This window comes from Gobius niger (genome assembly GCF_951799975.1).
Source record: "Gobius niger genome assembly, chromosome: 6".
NCBI classification, from domain to species: Eukaryota; Metazoa; Chordata; class Actinopteri; order Gobiiformes; family Gobiidae; genus Gobius; species Gobius niger.
In genome coordinates, this window is record NC_136857.1 from 29,363,951 (window position 1) to 29,380,668 (window position 16,718).

General features: G+C 41.6%; 1 protein-coding gene across 1 annotated transcript; it reads left to right on the top strand.

Moving 5' to 3' along the window:
* Positions 1 to 448: 448 nt before the first annotated feature.
* Positions 449 to 15,612, top strand: LOC306964316 (guanine nucleotide-binding protein G(s) subunit alpha-like; the record flags this gene model as incomplete). The annotated part of the gene is made up of 11 exons (XM_079558307.1): positions 449 to 1,233; positions 4,888 to 4,960; positions 9,967 to 10,021; positions 10,134 to 10,253; positions 12,148 to 12,245; positions 13,158 to 13,212; positions 13,325 to 13,398; positions 14,922 to 14,980; positions 15,054 to 15,174; positions 15,265 to 15,395; positions 15,470 to 15,612. The coding sequence occupies exons 1-11, from the start codon at positions 1,095 to 1,097 to the stop codon at positions 15,610 to 15,612; spliced, it is 1,068 nt and encodes a 355-aa protein (XP_079414433.1). The 5' UTR covers positions 449 to 1,094.
* Positions 15,613 to 16,718: the final 1,106 nt, after the last annotated feature.

Sequence of the window (16,718 nt, forward strand, 5' to 3'; positions counted from 1 at the left end):
TCTCGGTCACGTTTCGTCTTTTCGCCTTTATCGGACAGAACTCCGGTCCGGTGAGGCTTTTTTGCGGGTGGAAAGTGCGTCTTTGCGCAGTTTTGGAGGCTCTCCGGTGATGCGAGGGGCTGATAACGCGTATGAGCAACAAAAGCGAGGGGCAGCGAGAGAGAGCGAGAGCGAGAGAGAAGCAGGCCTTTTCAAGAAAACACAGCCTGCCATCTCAAACCAGGAGGAATAACCGGGGAATACCGCCTTATTTCACCGTAGGAGATCGCCCGGGTCCAATCCCGAGACGCCTCTTGTGAGTTCAGGCCAATTTGGGGCTAATTTGGTGCGGCCATAGCGCAGAGGCAGCGATGACAACGGAAGCTACGAGACGATTACACATGTAGCTCGTTTGGGTGTAAATATTCTTCTCCCGTGCGGGCCCCCCGGTCAAGACGGCAGCCAGATCCCGGTGTGAGATCGACTGAAAATGACAAGTATCTACGTGTGACCATGTTTCAAGCCGAAGCTGCGGCGGAATCGAGGCGCGCTGACCACGGAGCGAGCATTTTGGACACGCCGAGTTTGGCTCCCTGTCACGGGGCAGCAGCGAGACGCAACGCCCGGGCTTTTGGAGATGCAAATTAGGCGGTTCGCCCTGCCTCCGTTCGAGGTGAAATACCGGGTTTTGCCGTCGTAAAAGGGACACGCGAGGATCACGGCCGAGTGTTCGGGGGTGGGGGGACAGAGAGAGAGAGAGTATAGCCCCACTTGCACGTGAAGGGGGGATTGAGTGAACTGAGGCGGCCTGCAGCGGTGTCCTGCCCTTCTCTCACAACACCAAAAAACAAAAAACAAACGCGTAATGGACAGCATTTCTCCAGAGCTGCACCGCTGACCGCGTAGGAGCAGGCCCGGGAGGGGGGTAACGATACCACGGCGTGAATGTAGGTGGCATTGCTCCTAAAGCGGTGGGTCAAACTAGGGATAAGGCCCAATTATTTATTTACTTAGCCTTCTGCGTAACACACTCTCCACACAGTCTTCTTCCTCTTCCCCTGGACACCCCCCCTCCCCCTTTTTACTTTTTTTTTTTTTCCCCTCCTTGCGGGAAGATGGGTTGTTTGGGCAACAGTAAGACTGAAGACCAGAGAAATGAGGAGAAGGCCCAGCGAGAAGCCAACAAAAAGATCGAAAAGCAGCTCCAGAAGGACAAGCAGATCTACAGAGCCACGCACAGACTACTACTTTTAGGTGAGTTGGTGCCGCTTCCTCCCCGCTGCCACAGACAAGGCCCCAGTCTGCACAGGGCTTCCTCACTCGCTGCATAACCTTCTGGGATGTTGTTTTGGGAAACATTGTCAACACTGTGACTTTGCATAAACCCAACACTGGCAGCAGCCGTGAGTTTGTGCTACATTCTGCTGCTCCTCTGTTGAGGCACTGACTGCATTACACCTCAGACAAGAGTGCTAGATGAGTGCTAGTAGTCTGGTGACCAAAATGTAAGGAGTTCACTTAAATAATGTTGCTTGAGAGGGTGTTTCTGTTTTAATTATGATTGCAGCATCTAACATCGAGGTCTACTGAATAGATAGATCATTGAAAGCAGTACAACACTTTGACTGCCCTTTTAACTCGCTCTAACTGAAGAATAATGTAGAAAGATTAGTCCTCCCAAAAGTAGGTTACAGATTTTGACTGTGTACTAGTTAGCCCGGACTTATTAGACAAAACCACACCCCAAAAGAGACAACATGCAGCTAAATCTGGGAGAAACGACATATAACAAAGCAATGTAACTCTGATATAATCGAGTGTTTACAAATAGTCTGAGGTTAAAAACCCGGGCGGAGAGAGACATTTCTGAGGCTTATGCTGCCAGTTTGCTGTGTGTGCCCTCCACACAGTGCCATTATTGACTTTATCACCTCTTGAGAGTCACAGTGTACTACACAGAAAAGTAAAACATTTGATAAGAGCTGAGCGGAGGGCGTGCACTGGGTGACACGCTGGTATTTGAGCTGCGGAGGAAGTTGTGAAAAGCAGAAGGACAGGACCAGTATTAAGCTAAATACGGCTGATAGAACGGTGCACTTGTTGTAATGAACCATCCTTATCTGTTTGGCCGGCTTAGTCAGGGAAAAGGATTGAAGTTTGCAACTTAGTGGAAACTTTCAGTTTTGGAATCAGTCAGCAGATGTGTTTGTGAGTGTCGCTGGCAGCACGGCGAAACATGGAAGGAGCTTGCTTGTGTTACTGTATGGTCCAATCGTCTTGTGTAGTTTCGGACATGGTCAATAATCTTTATTTATTAGCTTCTATCACCAGTGACAGCCACGGGACTCCCCAAATGTTTGGCTAATGGGAAATGATCTTTATTAACATTGCCATGTCCAGAGGCGGATTAGCCATATGTCCTTTCTGGAAGAGCACAGAAGGGCCATGGGCTTTAGGGCTCCCGGTCTGACCGCTCGATTTTCTCCTTAACGTCTTACCCACCGCCTTAACTGAGCTTTAAACAAATATCAAAGCTTAAGAGCATCAGATTAGCGACAAAACGCAACGAAAAAGTGGCAAACGTGACAAAAAGCCACAAAAAAAGCAATGAATAACTGACACAAAAGTTCCAATCCCTTCTGTAAGTCTTACCTTTCAAAGGAGGCATTACACTGTTGATCTCCAGTCAAGACGTTTTTAGATTTGGGTAAAGCCGAACTGGAGAAAATGCACATGATTAAGCCTGGGGGGGTAAGAGGTTACGCTAATTTGGGCCAGGCTGTTCAGAGTCCAGGGCCGTTTTTCAGTCCCAGTCCGGCCCTAAAGCATGTCCCTAACCTTAACAGTCCCTAATCCTAACCTGATCCCTGTTCCAAACCCTAAGCTTAACCGGTTTGACAAAGAAATTCTCCTATCCTTAAAGTCATCATAAGTGATTCAAATACCACTGAGGTACTCCAGTGTGCTCATGGCAAATCATCCATCCATACTAGCCACATTTCCATTCGTTAGCCTCTGTCAGCTGTGGCTATAAAAGTAGCTTATCTTCATTAATCAATCAATAGTTTGGACAGATAGACCCACGGGTGATGGGAGTCCCTCTGCAGGAATGGGGGGGCCAAGACCGCGGAAGAGTGACCGGTCCTCGTTTGAGCTTCAGTTCTGAGTGTAAATCTAGGACTATTTCAGCTAGTGGAGTGTCCAAACAGTAGACGTGGACCGGCCAATATATGGGTATTTTACTTTATGATATCATGCCAATAAAAGGGAGAGTTCTATCTAATAATGAGCCCTAGGTCTTCCTAGACCTGACGTGGCGGTGAAGAGTGGTCACAAGTTTGTGCACCTCAGATCATATCTTTTATGTGTTATGTCGCGGACTTTTGCATATACCATGAGAGATAAAGACTTACCATTTTTTGTTCTGGAATCAGCTGATTTTTGTCTTTCAAACAAGCTCCATCTGAAGCACCCCTCCTAAAAATGAATGTTCCTGAATAAATCAGCCCTATGCACCCAATAAAGCGCCCCCTGTTGTCATAGTTCAACACTGACACATTGTAGAGTTTAAAAGCATCATAAACAGGATTATTGACGAGACATTGTAAGAAAAAATCAGCCAAACATGTCTGACGCGGTAATCGGCCTTAGATCCAGTGTGTTGGCTTCTGTCTTCACTGTTCAGTTCTAATGCCATGATTCCAGTAGGTGTAGTGTCGCAGGATCGACTCAGGTGAAAAGGTGTCCTCAGACTAACTTCTCACACCAAATATCACATCATATATTTCTCGACCGTCCAAGTAGCACCAGGCTTGGATCAAAATCAACTCTGACCTAAATTGTGTCTGAAACGGGTCTTAACTGGACCTAAATTGGACTAAAGCTGTTAGCAAACCAGAAAACAAACAGTTAACTTAAACGCATTGTGAAAGCATCAATGAAATGATCTCTAACTGGAATGTAGAAGGCCCAAAATCCACCAGACCTTTTAAGTTCAGTGTACTCTTTATTGCAGCGATCCTCAACTCAACGTAGATTCAGGATCCACTTTGAACATACGATTTGAAGAATCTTGTGATAAAAGAATAACTGGCAATATGGCCCCGTTTTTAGGTTCCAAAACAACATTTCATGAGTGATTTTGCAAAGTCCTGATTGACCCACTGAAATGTTTCCGCGACCCACTTTTGGGGCACCAACACATAAGTTTAGAACCACTATTTTTACCGAAAGAGTAGTTTGTCACTTCCGTGTCGCTGTGGGCGCCCGAGGGACCAAGATCTTGAGCTTGAATGCAAGACACAAAGCAGCAGGATTTCGCCCATTGTCCATGTTTTTTTCGAACCCAGTACCTTCTGGCTGCGGGGCGAGAGCACTAGTCTGTCAGCCATCCTGTAGCCAGATGTTAACACTGATGTCAGTCGAGGTATGCTCATTAGGAAAGCGGACATGGTTTTTCACTCGCGACATCATTCTACAGATAATGTCAGGCAAAACTTGGGTAATGTTCTCATATCACGCAATACCCACAGATAAAGGTGCCATCATGGTTTGCTTTTCCAGAAATAGCAGTTTCCAAATTAGAGATCATGAGCTGTGCATATTTTGAGGCTGCCATTGAGTCTAAAAATGTAATCTTGTGATTGTGACCACACAGTGTCTGGTGGAATAATCCAGTTTATTATTTCAGCCGTGACCAGCAGTGTCCTTGTGTGTGTGTGCGTGCGTTTGTGGCTTTCCAAAACAAAAAAGTCTTTTAATTTTCTCGTTACAGTTTAGTTGTGTCAGACCATTTAATATGTCAGTTGATATTTATAGATCATGAGCTCAAATTCCTAACTTTAGCCACAGTGCTTTGCATTATTTTGATGGCCTATTATAACTTATTAATGTTTCTCTCTTTTTCAGGGGCTGGAGAGTCAGGCAAGAGCACCATCGTGAAGCAGATGAGAATTCTTCATGTAAATGGATTTAATGCAGAGTAAGTAACTCATGCAAACACAAAAACCTATCCTGTGGAACCTTAAATCATATCAGTGTTCCCGTTCTCCTCTGAAGAGTCATTTATAATAAATAATAATTTTTAGGTTTATAACAACGCAAGGGTCAGAGGGCCTAGTGCGCAGGGCTTGGAAACGGCTGTTTTCAGAGCAGCTAACACTTTGAGCCACAATTAACATCACCTCCTCACTTTTTTACTTCATCAGATCCTTTGTAACTTTCAGAGGCAGCTGTCATTTAGTCAGAAGATCAGAAGGATGCACATTCAAAAGCACAAGTCAATGTGCAACGGCACAAACGCCATCGGGTTTGCTACATCCTTAGCATTCGCAGCACAGCTAGTTTAAAAAAAAAAAGAGAAAACTTAAACAAGACATTTATGTCACGTAATGTTCAACAAATGTCACAATTAACTTTGAACCAGTTTGAACCAAATCCATTGCATCACTAAATGCACCACTTTCTAAAAGTGTGCTAAGTTTTCAAAACAAACATCTGACCGACCTGTTCTGATGCCGCTAAAATCCTCACGAAATGCCCATGTCCGTTTTGTTTAATAATTCAATATCTATAGGTAAATGTCTGCACATGAGGCGTTCAAGGGGTGTGGGATTTCAAACATTTAAAAGCTAAAAACACCAACTTAAATGAAAGTAGCAGTTGAGCACATGAATATTAGTCTCAATATGTTTACATTGCTACGTGTTATTTATTCTGCTGTGCTGCACATAAGATAAATGAGTTTTCCATTCCCTTGAAAGCATCATCAGGTGAAGGGAGGGGGGGTACAGAGCAGGGTTCACTATTGACCAAAAACAAAACAGAATAGCTTTTATCTGCTTAACGTCATCCATTTATTTCTAACAGAAGTGCTGTTATATGAAATGTTTGAGGTCTGAGTCTGTGTCCTTTATCACTTTGAATGTTTTTTGGCATTGTTGCCGATTTTAGATCACGGGAGATTGTCGGTTTGGTGTGGAGATGCCTGTAGTGCGTAACTCTGCTGTTTTGATGTGCGAACAAGCGCTCCGTCTTTGGTCCGTCAATGACTTGTATGCATGTTTGTTTGTTTGATGAGGAGGAAGTGCCTTCGTAAAGTATAAAATCATCACCTAAGGCAGATGGAAGCGTATGACCGAGCGCGTGACTCCCCGTGCTGGGCCGCGAGTGTGCGTCAGTCGTTGCACGCATCTCTTTGTGTCCACGGCCGCTCGTCTGCCCTGTCCACTTCTCTCGTCTGTAGGAAGGTTAGACTTGTCACTGTACGGACTCCACTTGTGCATTGATTTGGGATTGAGAAGCTGCACATCATTCATTCGAGTGCTATATTAAAAAAGCAGTGGAATACTCCCATGTTTTGTGGGAAATATTAGCGTTTTCCTTTCATTGTGATTGATTGTACCTTGATCGCACACACAGCTTTGTAAAAATATATGACTCCTAAGGCCTCTCCGGTTGAAAAAGTAAGCAAGACACAAGGCACAAGAGTGTTGGACATATTTAATTGAACATCCAGTTTCAGACAGTATTAGTTAAAGGCACATTATGCAACTTTTTATGCGGAAAAAAAAACACGTGCAATGATATTTGAGCGTATTTGACCACAAATGTGTGAGTGGTCAGCATGGCGTCTTTACTTTCAATCACAGTGGTCTCTACAACGCTCCTGGATCAATTGTTTTGCAGGTTTTCTGATGAGGGGTTCCGTCAGCAGAAGAAATTTATCGAACAATTGCACCTGGAGCTTCATGAACACCACTGTGCTCGAAAGCAAAGGCGCCATGCTGGCATCCCACCCGGCGACTGGATCGCTCCAAGGTCAAATACTCAAAAATACAAACTTTTTTTTTTGCATAAAAAGTTGCATAAAGCACCTTTTAAGGACCACATTGTGTTGCTGCCCCCTGACGGATGGTGATGGCGTCAAAGATTCTCAAAAGTTGTTCAGCTACCATTTTCACTATATTTGTTTCTGTGTTTTACAACTTTACACCCCCAACGTTACAGCATTGTTTTATAACGGTAAACTCGACCTACTAGCATTTCCTTTTTCTTGTCCCGTTTCGGGGGAGGCAAAAATATATCTGTAGTTGCGTTTTGAGTCATTCACGCATGTTTGTTTGGCAGAGCAGCATCAGGTAAAGACATCCATTGGAGTTTGGTTGCCACACAACATTAAGCTGCAGCCTCTTGTTATAATTGTGCCAGTGTCCGACAGGGGCGCAGGGAGATGAGGGTGTTTGCCATGCATGTTAAATTTGAAGTAAAGCCAAGTGGAAATTTGCATAATCCGCTTTAGATCAATACATGGCGTTTTGTAATCAATAAAAGGCAAGGAAAGCCTTTTGCAAACTTATTGTGGCTGGTGTTGACTGCGACTCTCCTGCTCCGAGTTGTGCATAGGTGCCTAAAAAGGGTTGTGGTACTTTTTTGTGGGAGTTTCTTTTTGGGGGCTGTGGGGAGAGTGAGGTGACGACTAATTAGCGCCGCGGCTAACAACTAAAAGCTAACCGAAGTTCTTCACATTCATGGCGATATAAATGCGGATAGTAGACCCATATATGGTCAGCCAGAAGAGGAAAAAAAAAACTTTCTTCCATTTCTCCACCATTACTTTAACAAATGCTGAGTTAAAAATATGTTTCAACTAAATAAAGATACAGAGACACGGAGAGGAGTGAAGTGGTTTGACTTAAAAATAAATTCTGACATGGCTAAATACAAATACAAGGCTACTATGCTAGCTTCATGGTGCATATGCTAACATTAGCAAAGCAATGCTAACAAGTGCCGTTTTCCGTTTCTACTGAATAAGTTACACCAGAATACAGCTAAAAAGAGTCAAAAATGTGGTCCTTCCTCCTCGGCTAGGCCGCACCCCTTTGTATGACTTGTTGCCGTCTGTATCTATCTTGCCAGAGAGGCAAGGCAAGTTTATTTGTAGAGCACAATTCACACACAAGGCAATTCAAAGTGCTTCACAGTTGCATAAATATAAGAAAACAAATACAATCAATAAAAACATCAACATAGAATTAATCAATTACAGTAAGATAAATAGATAAAATACTTTCAGTTATGTGCATTTTTAAGTCTTGTTTAGATTCGCTCTGTCTTGAGCACTATTTTTAAGTCTTGTTTAGACTCGCTCTGTCTTGAGCACTATTTTTCTTGCTCGTTCACACAAAGTTACCTAACCTCTGTTTAGTCGCTCCTTCTCCTCTGGACATCAACATAAAATTAATCAATTACAGTAAAAGGCAAGAGTGTAGATAAAATACAATCAGTCACACGGTGACTGAATGTAATGTGAACGCCAAGAACTAGGGGCATGGAAATATTACCTCTAGATTGGGAAAAGTGAGCGGGCCTGCGTGTGCATCATGAGCCGCCTGGTCTCAAGATTCATGTTTTGTAAATGGCTAAAATCCGCGAAAAATGTTTTTGAAATTATCCTTAAATACCTGAAAAAGTATAACGCTCTTGCCCTTCGACTGGAAAGATATGATTCACAAACCAGGGAAGACTTTACTGTGGAAAATTCCTGGACAACAGAACTAAACTTACACAAATATTTTTATGATTTAAATAATTTCACCCAATTACGGTCTACGTATTTGCTATATTATCATGAATCATCCTCCCATGTCCTTTGTGTAAAAAAACAGTTGTCAACCCAGCGTGGTCCTGTTTGGTCCAAGGTGAAGGAGCTGGCCTGCGTTGTCCTCATTAGGAGCGTTTCTGTTGGATGTTTTGCATAAACGGCTTTACTTCACTGCGGACAGACATAATTTCTGGATCCACTCGTGCCACTGAAGGTCTGTTTACCCTTTTGAGACGAAAAACAAAGGGCAGCCGTGTCACCGTAACATGCGACAGGGCTGCGAGAGATTTGGAAAGTAATGAAAACAAGACTTGTGACAGTGAAAGAGACATTATGTCATGCAGTGTTTAATATAGAGGGGTGTAGCTGGATTAAGGTTTTTGTCGTAATGGTTTCATTGATCTCCTGCCAGTTGCGTTTGCTTGCTGCTATTGTCCATTTTTTTTGTATGTACCTTATTGTTGAAATATTATCATTTCTAGTTTTTAACAAAATAGAGTTCTTTACTTTTTAAAGCCAACCTACCTGACCCAAATAATATAGTCTTAAACTTGCATATGTCTTTCAAGACCAGGATACCTTAACTTTCTATTGTCTGTTTGAATCCTGTCACAGAAATTCAAACTCATCACATTTCTCTGCCCAGGTTCCGTGTCCAATAAGACCTGTCAAAGTGAGAGGGGTGTGTGTGATCAGTCTGTACCACAAGGAACAGCCGTGTATAGGTCGCAGATAAAAACACACTTTCATGCTGCCGTAGTGGTGCTAGCTTTTCCACGTAGCGATGAGTGCTAAGACACGCTCAATACATTTTTAAGCAATTCCTACTGCATGAGTTCATGTTGTAGCAACGGTAAAACCATTTACACGACAATACTCTCCCTACTTCCCTCTTCATCAGAGCTTTGATGAAGAGGGAAGTAGTTCCTTGTCCATTGAAACGCGTAAGGTATTTGAACAAGCTGTTTGTTTTACCTACTGTACTGTCTTTCAAAAAGAACCCAAAAAACAATAAATGGAACTACTACTGTAAAAACAAATCACTAAATGATAAGTTACCTTAAAGGGGCTAGATGCAAGTCAGCCATTTTATACTCACTACTGCCACCTCAGGTCATATGTGTAACTGCAGCTTCTATATTAAGCTCGAGCATGACGGCACTTCGGAACTGAAGTAACACCATTTTTAGTGACAGTGCAGGATTTTAGAGGCAGTTGTGGTGAACAGGTCTGGGCTCATTCTACACATTAGGACATTGTTGGAACATGTAGGGGGAGGAAAACACTTAATTTTGACATTTGTAAACTCCGTATAGTCCCTTTAAGTAAACCTTCCACACTAATCTAAATTTTTTATTTTTTTGCCTTTTTTTTTCTTTCAGAGAGAAAAAACAGAAAATCCAGGACATCAAGAATAACATTAAAGAGGCTATTGAGGTGAGTCACTGGGTTATTTTAGCCGCTGCCAGAAAAATAGCCATTTTGATAAGAGCATTTTCCTTCAGATGAGTTGTTTACCTTGCAGTGTGTATTCCTCTGTGTTTTCCAGACGATAGTGACTGCCATGAGTACGCTCACACCGCCTGTGCAGTTGGCATGTCGCGAAAACCAGCACCGAATCGACTACGTCCTAAACCTCGTCAACCAGAAGGACTTTGAGTTTCCACCGGTGAGTAGGTCTAAGTCTTCCCCATAGAGCTCAAGCGACTGCCTTTGTGTAAGCTCTCATGACATGCAGGCTTTTATTGACCACCCGCTCTACGTGACACACCCCTGGCCACAGGTGGCGAAACACTGTTTGTAGCAGTGAGAATAACAGCGCGAGACAGGCGTGGAGTTTGTTTTCAGCTACTGCAGCATATACAAACACTCAATAATGATTGGAGAACAGGCCTTTCACTCAAACGGCGGAGGCGCAAAAGGCAGAAAGAAACAAAACACAAAAACCTCAGCCCCTCGAGGTTAGGTTATCACTAGCCTGGAAAAGTCCAGAGTCACTGCTGTACCAGCGTGTGAGTCTGGTAAGAGTCCGCATCAACTTGGTTTCTACAGTGTAACATACGCAAGCAAACAGGAAGCGGAGTAAACCAATCAGCAAAGGGCAGTGTTATTAGCGGTTTTGCTCTGTTGCTTTTCAGAAATGTCTATTTTTACAATTCAGGGTGAACAAACTAAATTTAATTCCACTTCTAGATGAAATAAATGGTTACAGGGACTGTACGGTTCAACAATGAAATCCCAGGAGATAGTCTGCCACTTGGGTTTTCTAATGAGGAAAAAGGTAAGGTCCCCAAAGATACAGACACACCTAAGTAACTAATTACGTAAATACCTAATTGAATAACACTAGCAAATGGGAATATTAACATCCCTTGCTGTGGACAGCTAGATGATTTTATACCTGCCAACTTCTTTTATTGACCTCATTTAGCTACAGTTAAAAAAGTAAAAACCTTCTCTTGTTCTGAGCCTGTATTTACACTTGCAGATATATAAACAGCATCAGTTTAGCACATGTGCACCGCGTGGTGTCAATACAAGTCTTTAAAAAAACAGACTGAAAACTAGGGCTGAGCCATTATGGAGAAATATTTTAACTGCAATTTATGTTTCAAATTTAGATCACATTTAGAGTTTTGAACACACCCGGGAGCTTTGGCATTTGAGAAAATAGTGGTAGTCGCACACATCTACTGTAGAGATCCAAAATACTAAACAACACTTGGACTTTATATTGCTTCAAATTAGATACATAATAATAAGGCCAGTGTGGATGCAAACTGCAACCACTAAAATTGTGACTTCAAATTACTTGCAATTAGTTTTGCTTGCAGCTCTATAGATACAGACATCACCTTAGGGAACGCCCACAAATGGCCACAGTCAAGTCGGAAACCAGGAAAAAACGTTCACCCATTACTCCACCACTACTTTAACAATTACTGAATTATGGATTTCCTACCAGAGTGGAGCCAAACAGTTCAACATCCTACAAATACATAAATAACAGAAAATACCAATCATAATGCTAATGTTAGCTACAAGCTAACAGATAACCTTGAATGCCGAGCAACCTGCTTTGTAAGGAATAAAGATTCATAATGACCCGATTTGACTTTTTCAGAAAATGCCATATAAAAATAATGATTTCCATAACGGACTTCCTTCGCTAAGCCACGCCCCTTAGCATGATGTGTTAATGGTAGCACTTCCTGGGGATTTCAGTTGTTGTCGATCGTTTGGCTATGAGGATCTGTAAAGAACCAAAGTCAAAAATACTATTTTACACAGCCACAGTATGTCGGAGATGTTGCATGTTGCGTCAATATTATAAATGTCAGCTTAAGTTAGACTTGCAGTCTGGCCATGAACACAAGATGGCGCTACCCATCACAAGTTCCTGAATAATTTTGCTATTCACCTAGCAAACGGCAACTGTGTCGACAAACTTCTACAAAACATATCCAGGAACTTTAATTCTCTCACTTTCACCAACCATCCGGATGCAAATTGACACAGGTCTGATATTAAATGCATCTACTTGTTTCTTTCTATTTTCCAAGGAGTTTTATGACCACGCGAAGACGCTATGGCAGGACGAGGGGGTCCGGGCGTGCTTCGAGAGATCCAACGAGTACCAGCTCATCGACTGTGCACAATAGTGAGGAAGCGACAGCTCACACATACCACACCCTTCTTAGAAACTAGGAAATATGCTCAAAATGTTGGAAAATGAATGAAATGAAATGAATGAAGCTTCAGCGTGATGTAGGAGTATAATCATAAGCTTTATTTTTCTGCACTATGGGGACAAATGGTGTAAAAAATAAGGTGAGTTGCCGAGTTACATGGCAACCTCTTCAGAATGAAATGGTGAGGATGAAGGTAGAAGTCATAGGATTCGCTAACTAGCTATGTTGTTGTACTATTCAACCTGTTAACATTGAATTGGAGATCTTAGCCTTGGTATTTTGTGCAGAAGAACCTCCTCCAGGTCCGAGTTGTCACCAAATTTAGATGAAAGCCTCCATTTCCCGTGCCATGAAGGAGCCCACTTTCTGTTACTTTTATTATTTCTGTCGGCGGTCCTGGCAACCATTTCACAAAAGCCGAGGAGACCCGCTCTTCTGTTCTCGACAAAGCACGCAGTCCTGGGCCCTCGTCTTCCCGCCCGTTTCTCCTTCAAAAAAAAAAAAAAAAAAACCCCGGCTGATCTGTCCGTCGTTAAGTCGTCCACGTCGTCGCACTCTTGCAGACGCGGGACTATTTTTAGCTCCCATGGCGGAGTCTCTATGGAAACGCATGAGGAGCTATTTTTGAAAAAAAAAGTGCCCGGTAATGTCAGGCAGAGGCCACCACAGCGCCATCTTGGCTTTAGTCAGGTTATTGCAGAGGGATATGCAGTCCCCGAGTTTAATTTCCACTGTTATGTAATGTGCAGTTGGATTTATCAAGGCTATGAAGAATATTAAGATAGATTATTGTAAGTTTAACATACACATTTAAAAAGCACTCTTGCTAAAAATAAAAAGCCGTTCCTGATTACTAACTCCGTACTCCTTTCCGTCGACAGTTTCCTCGATAAGATTGACATTGTGAAGCAAAACGACTACACTCCAACAGATCAGGTGAGTGGATTATTTTACCTGCACCATTTTGAGGAAGGACTTGTCTGTTTCTGATTTGTAAAATGAGCTGAACAGACCGCTGTGTGTGTTTGTGGTCGGTGATCTGTCGCAGGATTTGTTGCGATGCAGAGTGTTGACTTCGGGGATCTTCGAGACGAGGTTCCAGGTGGACAAAGTCAATTTTCAGTAAGTGCTCAATACGCCAAATGCTCTATAGAAAGAAATAACAGTCCTACAAATGTGTTCTCAAAATATGGTTCAGGTGCAACCGCTATTTCATAAGCGTTTTTTGTGAATATTGCAAATTTAGACAAGCAAGCCGACGTGAAGCTCAAAAAACCTAATCCTATCCGGCATATCATTTCACCCAATAAACAGAATGAAATACAAACATTGATTTAATCCCAGCTGTTTGAATTTGTGAAAAATCCCCCCAAAAAATATGAAACTTTCCTGCGAGTGGGTCGTCACCAGCTCATCGTCATCATCTTTGCTTTGACAGGAAGCCAAACATGAGGTTTAAATGTACAAGCACATGTGCAGATGTTACAAATAGACCGATAAGGTTTTTCTATGGCCGATGCCGATATTTAGGGATCTTTTATTGGCCAAGGGTGATTACGCATATGCATATTTTTGGCCAATTTTTCCAAATATCAGGTCAATAATCCTTGAGGTGATTCAATAGTTTCTGTCCCAGCTTTGATTAGTTGCCGTTAGCATTAGCATAATGTTGCAGAGTGATCCAAAATACATTAGCAGAGGTGAAAACTAACTCAGCGATTCGATTCTCCAAATTCTGTGCTTCAAAATGACTTGCAGCAAGTCCATATACGGTTTAGTGAAACTGGAATTAAAGGGATATTTCAGGATTTTTGTATTAAAAACAGTCTGACCCTAGCACAGTGCACCTGAGGCAAATCACTTATAACACCAGACTACCCATATAAATGTCTGTGTCGACTAAATAGTTTTTTAAATATAACCATTTTGCATTTAAAATAACTTATATTTGAGCAGCATCAGCTTCCTGGTTGATCTGCTCAGTTACCGGATCTACAGTAGTTTGTTTACCTGCGGCCGGCGTTACTACACGTGGAATTCACAAAGGAGGTTTTTAATGCAGCCTACTAGTTACCATAGACCTGCGCTAGCCTAGCACTAGCCTAGCACCAATAAACTCTTCAAATATAAGGACTGCATGAATTAAAAAATATAAATATATCTCCAGAAATGAACAACACTTTGGATAAAGAGGAAATTAGGCCCTATGTCAAAAATCCTGAAATATCCCTTTAGCAAACTTGTAGCTAACCAATTTTCATCTCTTTCCAATGCAAACAACGGAGTCTCTATTACTTTCGGTCACAGAGATTTTTTTTTTTTATCAGCACTAGATCGGCCAATAGCCAACATTGTAAAATCCCTAAATATCGGCCCGATATATCGGTCAACCTCTTGTTACAAAATTTTGAGCGCATTTTCTCAAAATGCGGATTTCTTTACAATCTTCACTTTAGTAGCCCCTACAGACTTGACAATATTTTTTATGTCTGATTTACTGAGCTTTGAACACCAAAACCAACAACAAAATAAAAACATAGATTAAACCTGGATCTATCCATTACTTAGATTTTGTTGCTAAAAATATCAGCACTTTTGGCCATTTTTATGCATAAAAAGCTAACGCTGCCTTTACTTCTCCTCAGCATGTTTGACGTCGGCGGTCAAAGAGACGAACGCCGGAAATGGATCCAGTGCTTTAATGGTAACTTCTTCCTACTTTCTTTTTCCTCATTGTTTGTTCACTTGTTGTTCACATGTTTTCCTGCTCTGTTTAGACGTAACGGCCATTATTTTCGTGGTGGCCAGTAGCAGCTACAACATGGTGATCCGGGAGGACAATCATACGAACCGGTTACAAGAAGCACTCAACCTTTTCAAAAACATATGGAACAATAGGTATGAGCATGTTTATCCAATGCACAAGGACTCTGCGCCGCTTAATGCAAAACTAATTATGAACTGGTTTTATCTCGTGGTGCTGTTCAGGTGGCTGCGGACCATTTCGGTCATCTTGTTCCTAAATAAACAGGATCTTCTTGCTGAAAAAGTCTTGGCAGGAAAGTCTAAAATTGAAGAGTATTTTCCCGAATTTGCTCGATATACGACACCAGACGATGGTGAGGATTGACTGACTTTTGCATTTATTATTTTAGCCTGTTTAGTAATGCACTTTTGTCTTTCACTCTTTCAGCCACACCAGAGCCAGGGGAAGATCCTCGCGTCACAAGAGCCAAGTACTTCATTCGAGATGAATTCCTGGTACGTTCACATTGGAGAAAAAGTCATTTAATAAAAGCCGACAATCTTGTCAAAACGCTTATGATAAGTAGATGAAATGTTAGTGCCCTCTTATGTAAACCTTTTACATAAGTCAACTACTTATTACCATTATCATTTTTATTATTGGAGTGATAAAAAAGAAATATCAGGATAACAATATATTTGATGATATAATTGACAACAACAAATAACTCCAGCCATAAATCACCAAAGCAGATATGAAAAAACATATTATCATAGCAACGTTTTTTTTTCGAAAGGTTTTCATCTACATGGGGTTGTTTAGCATTGAGGCCTTTGGTCTAATCAAAAAACCTTCTTAGTCCCAGAACCGGGGTCTTCAAATTGTACACATTTTGCTATAATAAAAACAAACAAGTCAGCGTTTTCAGCCAATACTTAGGGCTCCAGACTAACATTTAGGGTTATTAGTACTTTTATTTAAGCATATCATTTTCAATTTTTTTTCAAAAAACGGGGTTCACTGCCAGTTCTGAACATTATTTAAAATCTAGCAACTTACTCGTTCAATTCATCTTCCATAGTCATACATATGTTACATAACAATCATGAATATCCTGGGACAGTGACATTTTTGTTGTGATATTACGCCGCTCTAAAGGACCAGAATGTTATAAGAGCTGTTCATGTATTATTCATGAAGTATAGTTTGAGATCGTGAATTATGCTTTACTTTAATTTAAATGACCTATATCTGACATTATTTTCTTTTTGTAGGGAAACATTCTTTTTGCCCCATAAAAGGATGTTGTAAAAGTCGTAAAAAAAAAACCGCCTGATGCGTGAAGTTTGTATTGTTTTTATGTTTTTATGTTGTGTATGGTCAACCCACATAGTCAATATGTGACTAATACATTTGCCTTTTTCGTCACATATTGACTCCCAAGGACGGCCATGACGGTAAAAATACCCATTTCGTCACATTTTGACTAAAAAGGTAAAATATTTGGTATAGGGCCTTTAAATATTAGTTCATGGATCAAGTTGAATTCAAAACAGCTGCAAATAAACAAAAAAGAATCACAGTGAAATTTCTGTGCTTCGATGCTACCTCTTACGACCTCTTTACCTCATCTGAGTAAATTAATGCCAGCTAGTTATAAAAAAAAAAAACAGCTTACAGTGTGTTGCATATGTAT